Source organism: Lipophrys pholis, assembly GCF_963383615.2.
Source record: "Lipophrys pholis genome assembly, chromosome: 7".
In the NCBI taxonomy this organism is placed as follows: Eukaryota; Metazoa; Chordata; class Actinopteri; order Blenniiformes; family Blenniidae; genus Lipophrys; species Lipophrys pholis.
In genome coordinates this window covers 23,926,693-23,944,841 of record NC_137638.1, presented here as the reverse complement: position 1 = coordinate 23,944,841, position 18,149 = coordinate 23,926,693, and the positions used below count along the sequence as shown (strand labels likewise).

The 18,149-nt window shown below is 41.7% G+C and overlaps 4 protein-coding genes across 4 annotated transcripts; 3 read left to right on the top strand and 1 right to left on the bottom strand.

Moving 5' to 3' along the window:
* Positions 1-1,762: 1,762 nt before the first annotated feature.
* On the bottom strand, positions 1,763-6,613 carry lsm1 (LSM1, U6 small nuclear RNA associated). The gene is made up of 4 exons (XM_080467340.1): positions 5,546-6,613; positions 5,361-5,429; positions 5,112-5,227; positions 1,763-3,125 (listed from the first exon to the last, which is right to left on the bottom strand). The coding sequence occupies exons 1-4, from the start codon at positions 5,589-5,591 to the stop codon at positions 2,955-2,957; spliced, it is 402 nt and encodes a 133-aa protein (XP_080323466.1). The 5' UTR covers positions 5,592-6,613; the 3' UTR covers positions 1,763-2,954.
* A 59-nt stretch (positions 6,614-6,672) lies between these two features.
* bag4 (BCL2 associated athanogene 4) lies at positions 6,673-12,522 on the top strand. The gene is made up of 5 exons (XM_080467339.1): positions 6,673-6,900; positions 8,501-8,620; positions 8,824-9,054; positions 9,205-9,474; positions 10,607-12,522. The coding sequence occupies exons 1-5, from the start codon at positions 6,808-6,810 to the stop codon at positions 11,066-11,068; spliced, it is 1,176 nt and encodes a 391-aa protein (XP_080323465.1). The 5' UTR covers positions 6,673-6,807; the 3' UTR covers positions 11,069-12,522.
* A 199-nt stretch (positions 12,523-12,721) lies between these two features.
* On the top strand, positions 12,722-14,485 carry LOC308112107 (dual specificity protein phosphatase 26-like). The gene is made up of 3 exons (XM_080467338.1): positions 12,722-13,168; positions 13,667-13,878; positions 14,033-14,485. The coding sequence occupies exons 1-3, from the start codon at positions 12,990-12,992 to the stop codon at positions 14,227-14,229; spliced, it is 588 nt and encodes a 195-aa protein (XP_080323464.1). The 5' UTR covers positions 12,722-12,989; the 3' UTR covers positions 14,230-14,485.
* A 196-nt stretch (positions 14,486-14,681) lies between these two features.
* LOC308112488 (serine protease inhibitor A3K-like) lies at positions 14,682-17,304 on the top strand. The gene is made up of 6 exons (XM_080468045.1): positions 14,682-14,768; positions 15,430-16,060; positions 16,147-16,217; positions 16,324-16,517; positions 16,623-16,770; positions 16,861-17,304. The coding sequence occupies exons 1-6, from the start codon at positions 14,763-14,765 to the stop codon at positions 17,056-17,058; spliced, it is 1,248 nt and encodes a 415-aa protein (XP_080324171.1). The 5' UTR covers positions 14,682-14,762; the 3' UTR covers positions 17,059-17,304.
* The last annotated feature ends 845 nt before the right edge of the window (positions 17,305-18,149 follow it).

The following is an 18,149-nucleotide window of genomic DNA, read 5'->3' as shown; positions in this document are numbered from 1 at the left end:
CAGCGCTGCGTCAAGCCACAAGTACCAACTCCTGCTAAAGTTCAGCAGAGTTGTCCGCAAAATAAAAGCGGAGAGTCAGGCGTACTTGTTTCCTTCTCGTCGTGACTCATGGCACATTACAACCTTCATCAAATGTTCAAGATAAAAGGCATCGTAAATTATTTACGCACTTGTAAAGCAACCATAAACCTCTGCTGATTAAAAACAGCCACACTTCATTGGTTAACCTCTGCATTTTGTCAATTATCAATCTGTTTTTAATATGTCAGAAAATGGGGAAGAAAGTCCACTGGTTCTTTAGAAACCTGAGATGAAGCCAAAAAATGTTGTTTATCCACTAACAGTCCACACATGAAATATTTTTGGTTTATTGTCACATTTTTTGGTTCTCGGTGCATCGAAAAAATGCATTCATATGAAAAGTCCAACCTACTTGGACTCAGCCCAAAACAGTTTACCATGCACTCACACATCTTCACACTTGACAGAAATGTGGCTGTATGTTGGAGCAGGGAACTACCAACCCATGCATGACAGTGGTCCTCCACTGATGGATCATTTCAGCTGTAGTCCAGCAATTCTTCAGTTTTACAACAAGTATCTTAGACTTGAAGTGGCCATTTCTCTAACCAAAGGCTGGCATTTGATCCCCCATCCCACCCTGCCCATCTGTTGAAATGTCTTTGGGCAGAACACTGGACTTCTGTTAGGTTGCAATGGTTCCTGCCATTATATACAAATGGAACACGGAGTCAGACAAAGGACATGACCACATATTGACCAGATGTAAACTGTGTCAAAGTAATATTACGCTTGCAGGAATACAAACAATGCATACCAAATGATGCAAAAGGTGTATACTAATCGTTGGTTATAGTCACCAACACAGGTATGAATTAATGGTTTCAGTGTCTGTATAAGGGAGAATCTCCATCTTCAGGTTTCATCCAACATATGGTCCCTGAGTGTTGGAGCCATTCGCATCTGACTTGATTGAAGGCAAAGCATCCCCATCAGGTCATAGTCTAACCACAACTCCACCAAGCCATACCGGAATATTCATTAAATCTGTAACAATACGGGGTTTTTTCTAAAAAGAGGTCCGTTGCCGTTGAGCATCAAGTGTCTGTCTGCGTTCGTGGAACCGTAATTAGAGCAACTCGTAAATTATAACCATGCAGGATGATGAAATACCGAGCAGAAAGGCAGCGGGACGCCCTCTAGTGGTCGAGTAAAGCTGAGCCACAGAAGGCATTGACATGTTTTGATGCCACACTTATTATCGACATGAAGTTTACTTGTTTTTCTATTAAATGTCTTTACTCCATGGCTCCGTGTTAAAGCTTGAGGTCATTTGTATCCATGTAGATTTTAGAAACAGAGTATTTTCACAAAGCAAATACATTTTACCATCTGTGTTTATCAAGTATAGAGTTGGGAGTCATTTCAATCATTAAATTAACTTTGTGTGCATGGGTTTTCTCCAGTTTCCTCCCACAGAATGAAAACATGCATTTAGAGGGAGAACATGCAAACAAGAAAGGGCCCTAAGCTGAGATATTTCCACTGTGAGGCCAGAGTGCTAACTACTAGATCACCATGCAGCCCACGAAAAATAATGTACTTATTGCCTTTTTTTTTTGATACAGCTGAAGACTAGAGTGTGTCTGGCACCATGAAACATTGTAAAAACCTAAACTGAAAGTGTTTGATTAGCCTAAAAGGTGTAACTAAACTCTTTTCCTAAAGGCTTCTAAAGTTTGAAATATCTAACAATGCATTTATTCAATATTTTATACATTACAGGAAACTATTGCAGTTTAATACTTGTGTTCTTTGTCTAAGTACCTTCAAAGTTTTTTCTTTACAAACACACAGCTGACTAAATCTTCAAAAATTATTCTTAAAATGAATTCATCCAATTCAGTCACCAGACTATTAACATGGACTGCCTCTGTGTACGCCCATTGCACGCAGAACCGCAAATTATGATTTAGAGGACCTATATTCTGAAGAATGACCAGATATTATCTTAGTATGAAAATTGATCACTTTCAAGAAGTTTATTTCTGCTTGTTGGCTGCTTTACAGATTACACAAGCAAATTCCAGCCAGCAATTATAACTGGTATGAGAGGTTGATAGATATTTTAACCAGGTATGATTTGAATTTACTCAAGGTTAAAATAAAAAATTGTGTACATGTACAATGAAATTCGTTACCACAATGCTGATAAAAGAGGTCAGCAAGCCGTTTCACATCACGTTCACTGCATCAGTTCAAGCAATTAACAAGCTTATTGACTGATGGAGGCAGATAGGATCAATTTCTCCGGACGCCCTCCCATGTCTGTAAACAGGACATGAGGCTGTCTGATGTAGTGATATTCAGCCTGTATCAATTGAATTACCACTGTGAACGATGCGCTTTGCGCTCAGATGGTACAATAACTGCACAACTCATGTCTGGACTCAGACTGCAGCGTGCAAAGTGGTCTTACTGAAGAGAAGGGTCCACATCTAACCCAAACAGGTTCACCTTTTAATTAAAATGAGTACAACATGATGCAATGCCACATATACTCGCCAAGCAGACGTTCCACAGTGAAAAACTAAACTCTTTAATGGACCAAAGCAGCAGTTTTCTTGTCAATAGCAGATTCACGCATCTCCAAATCAAACAACCCACTACAATATTGTGACAAAATACAAAGTGCTGCTGTAAAACAACTGCTAAATTTCCATCATAGTGATCTCAGAAACATGTTTCTTTAATACTCTTCTCTCATCGAGTGCAGAACTGAAGGCGATCACAATTGTTTTTCTCCATATAATTCAAATCAATACAGTAAACTAGTGTAGACGCCGCCTGATGCTTCATTCTGGGAAAAAAAATAAAAAATAAACCAGGTGTGTTTCAACATAAAACAGTCTGATAAACAGAGAAAGGCCGAGTTAGTATTCATCCAAGTTATCAGCTTTTGGTATAGAAAGGCCTCGGTCCTTCAGGACCTGCATTTTGACTTTCTCCGTCTCCTGCTTTGCTTGCTGCTGCAACCGTTGCTCCTCCAGAATCTCCTCGATGGAAACCTGCTGCAGGACTGTGTCGCAGGGTTTATCCACGTCCTACAAACAGAGACAAGAGCACAACGGATGAAAGTCGTTGCATGCGATTTACGTCATTACCCCTTTTACAGTTGAACGCCTGTGGCTTTAACGCATACAAACACGCGCTTGGTAAATCTGCCTGATGAGATTTTGAATCTAAAGTGACAGTAGTATAATTATGGCATTTTACATCTTAAGTGAAAAGAATATCATATCCATCATTTGTTGTACAACAGACTGCTTGATTCTGAAAAACTTGTTTGATGAAAAGGACATTTTTCAAAAGCCTGATCAACTTGGAACATGTGCAATTTCAACGTTTTTTTTTTTTTTTTTTTTTACACAGTAAAAATACAGTCGAGTGTAAAACAACAACAAAAACCCCAGTATGTTTTACATTTAACTCCTATATTATCCCTTTGAATTTGGCAACAAAAAAATGCAACAATGTGAATAAGCTTCAGCTCGGTGTGGCGAAAGATTTGTAATCGGCCACAATATCGTCACACTTTATCAAAAAAACACCTATTTTTGCAGCATTTAACACATATTTCATGACTTCACCTCGCTGATTGGCACCCACACTTAATACAGTGCTGCAAAGCATGCTGAACAATATCAAGATTAAAACCCACACCAAAATAAGTGAGCCAAACACGGACATTAATTATTTCAAGTCATCGTCTGCAGCACAGCTCAAACCCTCCGTGTACAAACTGTGACCCTCAACATGCTGCCGATCTTAACAGAAGGAGACGGCACTGCAGTCTGAAGCACAGATTTGTGACTGAATGCATTATGCATATTCATTGAGCGAGATTAGTCTCGGCTCATGAGTCATGATGGCTCTGTACGTTCGCCAAGAAGGTCATATGTCACTTTTATATGCATACATTAGAGAAGAGGGACTATGACAAGGGAAATCATATCAGTGTGTCACTTTAATCCTCATGTACGCTCCATAAGTATTAAACCTGGATTAATAAAGTGCATCCTCGTTAGTAAAGCATGTAACAATATAATTAGGAGGGGCAGTTATGAGTCCAGTTTCAATTCAAGCCAGGCAAGACTGCATGCTCTGAAAGGTACTCTCACTATAAAACTTTTGGCACAGGCCCCTTGCTGAGAATCTCTACAATACGTTTGGTTTTCAAGCAAACAAGTTCAAATATTTTTAAACAAGGAATGTGATTCTAAATTTTATCAATGTTGAATTTTAACTACTTTGAAAAGTACTTTTATTCCATAATTAAATCTCAATTCCTTAACCATCTGTCTAATCATCTTATTGAATGGAGTTTTGTGACTTTTATTTAAGGCGATAATCCGTCTGACAGACACGGAAAGATAAAGGTTGAATTACAACCAAAACGCTTAAAAGATCCAGCGATGTAGCTTATCCAACAGGGGGACCTGGAGCCAGTCGCAGCTGACTACGTGGAAAAGCAGGATTCACCTTGAACAGACCACCAGTCCATCACAAGACAAACACTAGTTTTCACATTTATTTTCAGAGTCACCATTTAGAAATAATCTAATGCAAACTCTGTGCAAAATAACCAGCAAGCCCATTCTAACTCAGAGCATCTGGATGAGACGCTTAATGAAAAAGACTTGAGATTTAATGATATAAAATATTGTGGAAAAAAAAAAAAAAAAGTCGTAATTTATCCATAAGTACAGCATAGGCAACGATAACCTTCACTAACTGGTATGTGTACTTTATTACATCCAACTTCTCCTGAAAAAAAAAAAAAAAAAAGTCAATCTTTAACAGCAGATCCGGCCTACATGTTAACCACCACCTATTTGACCACGTCAAGAAATTGAACGAGTAATAAAATAAATACCATCCATTAACACTTTAAATTTCTTTGCGTCCTTAACTGATTATCGCCACCCACACTATGTTTTAATGTGAGCCAATATGCCACTGCCAACGATTCAGTATCATTACAGGGGATGGAGCTCGACTTGTAATACAATGAAGGCAGTGGTACTTACTATCTCTCCGAGCAGCACCACATTTTCTCCTCTCACAATGAAGATTCCTCTGGGGATGTCGCCAAACTTTTTACCCACGTGGATGCGCTCAACTGTCTGGTGGAAAACTAAATTGGCTGGTGGGAAAAGAAGCAGACACCAATTAAACACAAAGACATAGAGATTAGGAGATTGACTGTGCCCTCAAATAAAACCGCTTTGAGGGAGAAAATAAAACCCAAGCTGTGAAAAAAATGAAATAAGTTGTACCAAACTGATCAATGCTTCTCAGGTAACCGATCAGAGTCCTGCCATCCCGGAGCAGCACCAGGTGTTTCTCTGCAGAACGCAGCCAAACACATTCATGTTAAATCACAAGTTCACCCGGGTTTCAATGTGTCCGACACGATGGCAGATCTTCACACACTGAGGACTCGAGCCTCCATCAAACTCACTATCGATGTCGTCGATGAGGCTTGCAGTCCCTGGTACGTAGTTCATCTTGGGCTGCTGTTTTATTTACTTACAGTTGCTGATCTTTTGTGGATCGTCAAGCCATGAATGTTTCAAAATATGTTTCTTTCAAGTGGAGCACAGGAAGCGTCTTTATACGTGCTCAGGACCGACTTCCTGTAAGTGTTTAACCCTTCGTTGTGCTTCTGACTCGCGACATTTCTGTTCGGGATTTTCTGGAAAACGTCCGCACAAAATAAAATCTCATCGCATCTCGAAATAAAAAGCGAAACCACATATTCTTCGTTTTTCAAGATCAGGTTTTTAGACATTGTTGCAAAATGTAATAAAATTGTATGAAGTTTTTCCTCATTGGCTAATCGCGCTCCGTGACGTGAGCGCAATGGCAAAGATCGTCTATACTACAGGAAATCGACACGCGTTTGAAGTCAGGTGACATTCGGGGCCGCACATGGATCTGGTGGTTAGTGCTCTCCTCTGCAGGACTAACCCAGGTTTAAGTCTGTCTGGGAGTCTTTCTCTGTGGTGTTTGCATTTTCTCTCCTTTGCATGTGTGGGGTTTTCTCCATGCCCTCCACTTTTCTGTCACAGTACAAAAACACACATTTGAGGCCAAGTGGCTATAGTAAATTCCTCATGTGAACACAGAGGTGTTTTTTTTTTTTTTTTGATGGACTGGTGGTCTGCCCACAGAGCATCCTGCCTTCACCATCAGTCTGTGTGAATAAACTTCTGGACCCCCACTACTCTTTTATGGATGGATGGATGGATGGATGCATGCTTTTCCCCGATTACACTACTATAATACATCATTAGTCTTGAAATATTAAGTTGCAGACCACAGTAAAATGTATTAATTTGAATATTGCGGTTCAGCCAATATACCTTTATAATAGGAGGAGTTCTCTATTCCTCATTTTAACTTGTCCAGTTATGACACGTGCAGTGACAGTGGTTTAGATCTCAGTGCTGACCCTTAAAAAAAAAGTTATCGAAGTGAGTCGTCTTCAGTTCGACACGAGCTCTTCCTTAAGGAGACGGCGACAGAGCGCGCGAGCTGCGCGTCATTCGCTCATTTCCTGCTTCCCATCTGGCGACTCGAGTCTCTGAGGAAAAGGGCAGCTCTTGTTGATAACAGGCGGGGACCGGGGACGGCTCGGAAAACTCCCCGTTTGCAGGTTCACGGTTCGTTTTGTTTACAATGACAGATGACGGGGCGGCCGCCGGGGCGCGAGCTTAGCTGATGCATCATCATCAAATGCAGCCCAACCTGAAACCTGGCTGGCCCTCGACGTGTAACTCCGGAGACAACCACGGCAACTGGAGCAACACAATGGTGAGTGAACAGACCGCTGAAACACACCCCGGGCTGTTTTCTTTTCTTCCGTGTTTTATTCCTGTGAAACTTTGCAGACGAACCATTGTGAGGCGGCTCGCGAGAGTGAATCTGTCCACGTTAGCCGGACGGCTAAAGGAGCTAGCTGCCATTATGTAAGAGTTACGGCGATCCTGCGAGTTCAGTCCTTATCCGAGTTTGTCACGTTTGTCTTGACGTGACAACGCTGCTGATCTTTGCACGGCGGTGTCAGATCATATATGTTTCAGCCGCCGAGTTCTTCCTCTGCGATGTCCAGCCAGCCTGGCCCGTTTCCGCTCAGCTGCACCGGGGCTGCTGCACCGAGACAAACCGGTTCCACCCGGGACAAATAATGTCTTTGTTTACCATTTTCTTTCAGACTTGGGTCACAACCGATGAAAGCATGGGCCTCACACTCCTCCGGATACTTTTCCTATTCTGGCGAAAAGGGATGAGTGACACCTGAATAAATGGGACTGAATTACATGTGGTGGAGATTTGTGGTTTTGAGAGGAGATAAAGCTGCCAAAGTCTTTGAAATATGAGTCCTACTTGATCAGGTTGTGTGACAATTGTGTGCAGTCAGGTTAAACATACCCCCCCCCCCCCCCCCCCTTTCCGAATAGGTCAGAAGAAGTTGATGATGCAACACATGGTACAAGTTGATATATTAGTGTAGCTCAAGCCTCCTGCAGCAAGTGGACCTCTTGTCTTGTCTGTCCTCTCCTTTTCTCTCCTTCTTTCTCCTCCCCCCAACCAGAATAGCAGAAAGCTGCCACCTCTGAGCCTGGTTCCTCAAAGGTTTCTTCCTATAAAAATCACTTTTTCTTGCTCATGTGGAATTGTTGTGTTTACTCTGCAAAAGTGCCTTGAAATGACTGTGTTATTTGGCGCAATTTAAATAAAGTTGTATAGAATTGTGATTATTGGTTATGGACATGTGGCATAACAGGAGCTGACATGACCAAAGTGGAGACACCAGTCATGCCGTGTAAAGAGGTTACTGAATGTCTCAGCGTTTGTGTACGGAGAGTTCACACATCCATCCAATGTCAACACAAGTTTTAGCCTTTGACCATGGTACAACTAGGACAGTTTGCCAGTCCAACTCGGGGAGATATACACGGAATACACGGAGAGACAGACCATCACCAATTAACCTCCGCTCTGTTCTGTTACTCCAACGGAAGTTATGTATAGAGGCTGTGGACTGACCAATAATGCAGCAGTATGATGGGTAGGCCCTGCTGGTGGTAACGGGTAATAGTTGTCAGATTGGATTGTGTTCAGGGTGAACTCACAGCTCCAGGATGAGATAATGTCTGCTATACCTGATGATTATATACAAAAGCATTTGGTACCCATTGGGAGATTATGTCATACTTGTTTGCATGCCTTTGTATGATGTAATGGCGTGCAGGTTTGTGCATGTCGCAGTGTGTGCGGTTGTAAAAATGTAATGTAAGGTGTGTAGGTTTCTGAGTCATTGGAGCCACATAGTAACTAAATTCAACCCTTGGATTACTGTGATGTGTCCACATTAAATGTGACTTTCCTTTGTGATTTACTGTGTTCACAGGACACTCCTCAGTATCCAGGCTACCCCTCACACTACTGGTACCCTCAGGCTCATTCCACAGGGCACTATGCAAATTCCTATCCCTCGGGATCAGATGTTCAGCCACAGTACAACCCGCAGGTACAGCTCATTATGTAATATGGCCTATCCTGTTTAATCCTAGGATGTAGGTGTGAATCATCTCATTATCCTAAGTCTCTTAAGTGCTTTAACCTTTCCCATGCATGTTCAAATAGTTGAAACTCTTACATCACCACAATGAGACATTTCCACTCAGCAGAAGACCTGGTCATTAACCTTTCTCTTCTGTGCCTTTTATGTAGGTAGTGCCTGGAGGTTATCCGAATGGCCATGGAGTGTACAGCCCAGCACAGAGTCAATACTCAACGAGTGGTTTCCATCCGTCCAACCCTTTCTACTGTGCTGACCCTCAGCGCCCTGCTCTAGGCTCTTATCCTAATCAGGGCTGTCCAGCAGAGCAGAGCGGCGGGCCGTCTGGGCAGCCACACTCTCAACACCAACATCATCACTATGCTGGACCACACTGTCAAGGAGTGAGTTTATTTTAGTTCTGCTGCCAGAGTTAGTCACAGCTGAGACGTAACCTGTTCCACATTGAAGAATAATCGTCTAAATCATAATTACCCCCACATCATAGAACAGCTTTCTTTAATAAAACGTACCCATTTTGCTTCTGTTCTCAGGGTCCCGGGTATCCTCCTGGACCATACCCACACTACAGTGAAGGCGGACATGCGATGCCCCAACATCCCCCGTATCCCACCAACCAGTCTCTCCATCACAGCCAACAGGCGGATGCATGGGCGCACTCTGGGCCGTACGCACCTTCCCAGCAGCAGTGGCAGCCCGGTCAGCAACCTCCACAAAACCACTACGGGAATCCTGTCCGTCCTCTACATCCTCCAGCATGGCCAGGAACAGGAACTGGAGCACCACCACCATACCAGCCCAAGGTAAGACTCTACAGTCAATATGTTGTTTTTATGCTCCAAATTCTTTTTTGTCTTGGTGACTGAAAAATGGAAATCAGCCTGCTAGAAAGCAGAAATAATTAGATATTAAACAACACAATCGCTTTAAACCTCTTAAAATAAAATAGTATTAATATATTTGGATCAATCATCACACTTGTAATCCAGTGGAGCTTCACACATGAATTTGTGTCTATTATGAATGCAGATATTGTTTTCTGTGGGTTTAGTTGGGTTTGGCATAATTTCATGTTTTCGGACATATTATCAAAGTATTTGATCACAGATTTTCAAAATAATCATAAGTTACATACATCAGATCCAACTCTTAACGAGAGATTTGTGCTGCTTCAAGTGTAAATGGGTTCATGTGAATTATATCATCAAATCTTTGTACACGTCTGGTCTGAATGCACAACATGGTTGTTAGAAGAAATAGCAAGATGTTCCAACTAAAAATATTCTGTTGCTGTATTGCTTTAGATTGCTTTAATAGACTAGAACAGGCAGTCAGGAGAGAGAGCATACTTTCACCAACGCCACATTTGTTTCCAGAACTGAGTTAGCATCATGATAGCCGTTAGCTCATACCAATGCTAACTAGGTAGGTCAGGTAGCTACATCACTGTGTGAAGCAGGGTGCGTCTCCATGGCAACAGACGCTGTTCTCCTTAGATCTCCTCCACGAGGTGCTTCTGCCATCCACTTTGTATGGGATTTTATTTTTGCAGTTCTTCTTTTTAGATTTATTCAGAAACAGTTCGTTGTTAACGTCCCAACATCTAATCGATTTGTCATTGGATGATGACCTACCATCCCTGATAATTTCATGCAATCCCTGTGAGTCGTTTTTGCGAAAAGTTGGTAAAATACATACATACATAACAAATAAATACACTCCGATGAAAACATCCCTTTCATGGCTCAACTTTCATTGGTCAAGGTAAATAACATGGTGTTTATACTGTTATAAGGTGACAGCAGATACATGACATGTGCATCAGTACACTATGCATTTGTTTGTCAGTACAGTGGATCATGATGTTCTTGAGACGATCGACTGCCTAATAAGAAATGATGTACAACTTCTTTTTTAATTTTCATGTCGACGCAGGATCAACTGCACCAGCGAGCCCCGCAAGTGGGACCCAGACCAAGACCAGCACCATCCCCAAACCCCCCCAATGGAAAGCCAGCTGAAATAAGTTCCCCTCCCCAAATGTACATCAAAACGGGCAGAAATGATCCCAATGCCACGCCAGGCGATCCCTCACCCTCCGCTCCATCTCCGGCCCCGGGTCACGCTGGACCTCAGCAGCCCCTGAGCTATAACCCCGGCTTAGCTAAAGTTCAGCAAGTCATGGGCAGAGTTCTCCTGCTTCAGGAAGACGTTGATGAGTTTGTTGGCAAAAAAGCAGACAAGAGTTACCGTTATTTGGAAGAACTGCTTACCAAAGAGCTGCTGGTGCTGGACTCCGTGGAGACTCAGGGACAAGAGGTCGTCCGACAAGCTCGAAAAGAGGCAGTACAGAGAATCCAGGCCATTCTGGACCAGCTGGAGAAAAAAGCCTTCTGATTTAGACTTAGATTTTTTTTTTTTTTTTTTTTTGCTTGTGGATGGGCAAGTCAAGGTTTCTTCCAGATCTTCCATGGACATGTCAAGGGTTTAGTCCTGTTCTTTGTAGCTGTTGTTATCTTTTAGTTAGTCTTTTTTTTTTCCACCTCCATGATATTGTTACTTGCTTGATAAAAGTGACATGGACCCAAGAGGAAGACCGAGCAGTTATTGTCACATGGAATCAGTCTTTAAAGTCCTACTGTGCGAGTATAGCTGATATGGTGGCATTACACGTGAAGGCTGACGGCTGTACGAATTGAAAGTGACCGTCAGCGAGTGACTTGTTGGCGACGCGACTCTTACTCGGCATATCTTTTTTTTTTTCCGTCATGCCTTTGCCAGCATAATGCCAGGCGGAGTCACTGGAAGATGACTTGTTTCGGTGGCACATTTCAACTGCTGGCGGTCTCTAACTTGTGATAGAGACTCAGATTATCATCATTCTGTCCCTCAGGATCGAGGGTTGGCTTCAGTCTGACCCTACATTTAACAACATGTGCACTTCCTTTGCTGTCCACGATTCCGTTTTGCTGCCATTTGCATGTTCTCGACATTGTTCCCTCCTCCTGATCATCTCAATACATGTAGTTTTCCTATAGGTCACTTCCTTCTCTCTGCGAAGGCACAGTGCTTTTCTTTTTCACTTGTGCTCCCAGCCCCGCATGCACTTTGATATCAGATAAGCATTCGATGAAGTCTTGACACCTCCAGGCTCATAATTGAGCCTCGAGTGTAGCAAATTAGTGAAGAACCCCCAGAAGATCACTGTCCCCATTACTCCATCCTTTGGATGATTAAGCTTCCTAAGCGCAGACCTAGAATCAGACCTACTTATGAATGCCGTGTATTTTACTTTAGGAACCACTGTTATTACAAATAGGTAAGAACAAGCTTAAGAATTACTTGAAGTTAACTCCCTTTTTCTTTAATCACTTGTATAGAAAGAAAATGGTCTACTTGGACCGTTAAAGTAATATAAAGTGTGGACAATGTTTGACACCGCAATTTGAGGAATTTAGTTTAACTTGTTTTTGTTTTCTCTTGGAACAAATATTATTGATTCAGAATGAGCTTTGAACCACAATCCATTGTCTTATGTAGTGCATTTATTTTCTCAAGTTGATTTTTTTGAACAAAGAAAGCAGTGCCATATTTTAAAGGATGGTTTTCTATGAATAAAATAAAAGATAGAATCATATGGTTTGCATGGGGGGGGGGGGGGGGGATCATCTGTCATATGTGTTTTTTTTCCTTGTTCTTTTAAGTTTCTGGTTGTGTGTAGTTCAGATGTAATGCATGTTTCCAACACAAGATAGGAATCTTTGCCTGATAAATACTGAAATTATCAACTGACTGAAGAGAAGAAAAAAAAAAACTAAACAAAGAAAACATTAAATTTCAGTATATTTTTTACCCTGTGCTCTGAATTTTATATATTTTAATCACCTTTTTTACATTGGATGCAATTTCATTCAAATGTTTTTGTTTTACTTTGTTGTAGGTAGTAATGCAGTTCAGTTGCCAATGCACCGCCGGGCAGCATTCAGATCTCTAAATAGATTGCTATTTTGATTCAAAAGCATAACACATGCCCCCAGAGGCTTGAGGCTCACACAGCCTGGATTTAATTCATGGGTCAAATGCCCTGACAACACTCGAGACACCCTGCGGCCAGTGAATCTGAGGCCACGTTCACCAGTCTGGTCTCTTCCTGTCGCTGCTGAGTTTCCGCTTGGATTTATTTCTCAAACAGCAGACCTGTAAAGATCAGGGATTACAAACTAAAGGAGCACTTTTAATTGGAAGGCTTTGTGTTCAATTTTAATCACTGTACAAAAACAACAAACTCATCGGACTTCTACGTGAACAAAAAAAGGCGATGTCGTATAGATCTAAACTGCCAGCATCCTGGAAAGATGAGCCCCTGCCTCGCAAAGTGGAAATTGACCTCAGCTCGCCTGGATTAGCAGTGTTTGAGTTGGAAAGGCTTTTGTTCACGGGCAAAGCCATTATTAGTCATGCAGATGAAGTGTGGCCGAGGCTTTACATTGGTGACCAGTAAGTAATCCACTTTTTATTTTTGATGAAAACCTGAAACTAGTGTAAACCATACTTTCCTAACATCAGAACTTCACTAATATTTGCTAAATGACAGAGTGAACACTGTTGACCCCATTAATAAACACTTACATGGACTTAGGGTTTGTCAACTTTGAGATAAAGTGGAACAACTAACAAATCAGATTTAAACCAGCATATGTAACCTGAGACTTTGCATTCTGCATTCCACCGTGAGAACTTGCGTAAACTGTAGCTACCCTATACCAGAGTTTCCACAGATGCCTTTTCATGTCTCAGATCTTTTAAAAGCATGAACTCGCATGCCTGAAGTGTTTATCCAAGTCAAAAGTCCATCCGGGTGAAATACGCATGTTGAATGCACGACACATATCTGGGAACACCTGCAGTTCTGACTGTATATCATTTGGTATTGCCATATTGTGTCAGTAAATACACAGTGTTGTGTTTGTTTGTTTTGTTTTGTTTTTTCCCCAGACACAGTGCAGAGAACCAGGCAGATCTGTCTGTCCATGGTATCACTCACATCCTGAATGCAGCTCACAGTAAACGCAGAGGACGACCAGATTTGTATGAGAGAATGAACATCACCTACATGGGCATAGAGGCTCATGACTCATGTAATTTTGACATGAGCATTAACTTCCAGGCAGCAGCTGACTTTATCAACAGCGCTCTGAGCAGAGGAGGTAGGAGAAAGACGACATAAACGTTTGATTTTGGTGTCTCAATTGAGCCAGCTTAGAGTCGTGTGGCGCTGGAACCAAATCTGGCCAGGGTGAAGACCGGATACAGCCTGGGCAGGAACCGATATCATAAAATGTCTTTCTGTGTGATTCCCAGGAAAAGTGCTGGTCCATTGTCATGTTGGAGTGAGTCGTTCTGCCACCCTGGTGTTGGCTTACCTGATGCTGAAGCAGAACCTGACACTTGTGGAGGCTATTTGTGCTGTGAAAAGCCACCGGGGTGTGATCCCCAATCGAGGTTTCCTCCGACAGCTTATCACCCTGGATGGGCAGCTCTTCGGCAGACATTCCTGAACCCCGCCTGAGACGTTTACTGCTCTTTCTTTTTTTGGGGGGGATCCATAATCTGGAGGAAACATTATGGATTCAGTAAAAAACAAAAAAACAAACAGTGCATCAATTTTGATATGTGACAGCATGTAGCTTTTATACTTGTGTGTCATCAAATTTGTTCATGTGTTCCTCTTAATAAAAAAGGATAAACTAACGTATTTACCAGTTTGTTAATCTTTAATAAATGGAGGCTGCATTAAATATCTGAACTGATTTGAACAGGTATCCATTAGGGCTCTTTTTATTTTATAGAACCATTTTACTAAATTGCTGAAGCAGCAGCTTTTCAAATGGACACTGAACTCCCTGCGTTTGCTGCTGTGCTGAGAAGGGAATCATTACACAGAACAAACACATTGGCCCAGCAAATAAGACATTGCAACAGAGAATAAACAAAGCCAAAGTTCAGCTTCAATCAATCTTATAAACAGGAGCCCTCTGTCTGTTCGGCCTGTGCTGTTCTCTCTCTGGTAGGTGAAGAAAAAGCTGGTGAAATGAAGGTAAGAGACTTAAAGGATCTGTTAAGCTACATTCACTTGTTTCATTTCTGTTTAATTTAATTCATATATCATATCTAAATACATATACAATATATGCAGTATGCAAATCATCTTAAACAATTCTACTGGATTGGTATGCAACATTATTTTTAAGATCTCATGGTTGTGGAGGGTAAATGTAAATTTTCCACTTGCTTTACTAATTAGCCTCTTTTCTTTGATGTAGGCTCAGAGTTGTTATTTGAATTTAAAATCAAGAACTTAAAATCATAGCTCAAATCTACAGATATTTTCTTTTACATTAAAAGAAATCTCAATCACTATATCCTGCAAATTCAGGTCAATTGACATCAGTTATCTTTTCATCACGAATTTAATTCGGATTCGGATTTTATTGATACCTACTCCTCATTGCTACATTATAGCTTGTGACGTGTTCGGAGTGGCCATGCCCACTTTTATAACCTGTAAAACTGAATTTTTAACTCTTCTCACTCGGGCAAATTTTACCCATAACATAGAAACTAAAAGCTCATTGTAAGATGCAGCAAGGCCTTCGACGTGACATGGCAGCCTCCAGCTATTGGTGCATTAGTAATTGTAATAACAAACATTGCGAAAGCTGATTAAACAATCCCACAATTGTGGACTTTTGTCTCAGTTCGCCATGTTAGGTGCAGCTCTGGGTATCTGGATCTTATCAGCTCTGGTGTGTGAGGGGACCGCTGACCATCATGAAGGTCATCACTCGGGGGCTCAAGACACTGCCGCTGACAGCAGCGTCCCAGCCGTGATTTCAGCCAACAAACAGTTTGCCTTCCATCTGTACAAGAAACTGTCCGCTCATGCTGACACCCAAGGCAAAAACATCTTCTTCTCCCCGCGCAGTGTTTCTGTTGCCTTGGCTGCCTTGTCTGCAGGAGCACGGGGGGAGACCCAGACGCAGCTTCACAGCAGTTTGGGTTTCAACAATTCCCAGCTGACACAAACAGATGTGGACCGAGCTTTTCACACACTCCTGGAAAGGTCCAATGAGATGTCTCCTGAAGACACCAATGAAGGGACGGCGGTGTTTGTGGATCAACGCTTCAAGCCGCATGCAGAGTTCCTGGATGTCCTGAAACAGTCATATTTTGCAGAGGGCTTCAATGTTGACTTTACTAAAACCACTGAGAGTGCAAACACCATCAATAAGTATGTGTCAGATAAGACCCACGGGAAGATTGAAAAGCTGGTTGAAAGCTTGGACCAAAACACTGTCATGTATCTCATCAGCTACATCTACTTCAAAGGTAAAAGTTTGCATGAAATAATACACGTTTGTACTTTTGTTTTCATTGATATTTTCTAATTTAATGAGCTCGTCACTGTGCCATAGGAAAGTGGGCCACTCCATTTGAGCCTCAGTTGACCAAGGAGGACATTTTCAATGTGGATGAGAACAAAAAGGTTGAAAGTCACACAACATATTGCGTACAGATTGAAATCTCGTAACGTATGAATTATTGTGCAACGTTTTATTCAAATTAAAGCAGTTGTAACGGTCATGTTTCAGGTTCCAGTCAAGATGATGAATATGGAAGACAGCTTTGAAACATATTATGACGTGTCAATCAACACATCGGTCCTCCACCTTCCCTTCAACAGCTCCTACTCCATGCTTCTGCTGTTGCCAGATGACATGGCAACACTGGAGAACGCTATTTGCCCAGGCCACGTCACCAAATGGCTGAAGTGGATGAGGCCAAGGTTGAAATTTTTGGATTTTCAAATTCTATATTATTGATATGAAAGTTTGGCATGATGAGTTAAAATCTAATTGTTTGTTTGTTTGTTTTACTCTTTTTTTTTTAGGAGATATGATATCTCTGTTCCAAAGTTCTCCATCAAGTCTTCTTACTCATTGAATGACATGCTGATTCAAATGGGAATGACAGACATGTTTGGGGATCGTGCGAATCTCACTGGCATTTCAGAGGGACAGAAGCTGGCAGTCTCAGAGGTTAAAACAAAGTGCATATGTGGCTGAACCCACACTGTCTTCACTGTTTTCTAATCATCTTCTTCTCATTCTTTACCAATTGTGCTGTAGGTTGTTCACCAAGCGACCCTGGATGTTGATGAGGCCGGAGCCACAGCGACCGCTGCCACAGGCATTGGTATCACACTTATGTCTTTCCAGCACATCCCCGTCCTGAAGTTCAACCGTCCATTTATGGTGGTCATCATTGAACGCAACGCAGGCGACTATCTTTTCATGGGCAGGATCATGAACCCAGCTGCTGAATAGTAAATCTGGGCAGGGACATTGTTTGTGTGATGCTATCAAAGAACAACATCAATTGCACAGAGTAATGACTGAACACCTAACTCAAGTCTGTTAGCCACATTATTATCTGATAAAATACTATTGTTAACAAGACTTTGGGGAATGTGTGAACATCTTTCTTAACTCAAACTGAAAACTTTGTGTTCACTCACAAATGATGCAATGTGCAATAAAAATCCCCACCTAAATAAATTTTCGTTTGTGATCTTTTGCTTTGTAGTTTCATGCATAAATAAGAATTTACGGTTTGTAAAGTACTTTTTGAGAATTCTTTCCCTCAATGCTGTATGTTATTTTACTTGGTTTGGCAAAAATACTTCTAGTTAATCAATCTTACACTATTAAAAAGACTGAATATTTCCTTTTTAAATGATGCCACATTGGTAACAGGCATGTATCGCAGGATTAGAATTGTCTCTGCAGACACCTCATGTGGGGATGAATACTACAGATTGGTGAAAAAGATCCAGCCAAGACTGTTCTTCCTGGAGCCCCAAAGAAAATCTAGATTCCCTCAGAAGAATCTTGCCGACTTCTGGTGCCCCACTGAACGTGACCTGGGTGGTGGTTGCATGGTGTGGTTCTCCAGCTGCACTCCAGAGGAGATGGAAAACCTGTAGCTGATCATCAGGACCACTTCAGAGATCATTGGCGCCTCTCTCTCTCATCAATGAATGTTATCCATTTTTCTCAGCTGAGAAAACAGAGCCAAAAAGATCACATCTTACTGCACTCACAACCGTCAATGTCTTTTTTAAAAAAACAAACAATTTTTATCACCGTAACTCCTGTCAGACTCAGGATTATGAGGGCACTGGCAGAAAGGCTAGCAAACAGAGCCAAAAAAAGTTCTGCAGGAAGCCAAATACATTATACACTGCTCCTACCCCAGATGATCTAATGCATATTCTGTCTTTTAATGTGTGTTCTGATTTTAATTGTATGGAATCTACAATGGGGGTGCATGTTGGGGCAGTCGTAAGCGCTCTTAATTGTATTTAATTGTATTTATCTCTGCGTTATTGGAGCAACTGGTTGCAGTACATACATCA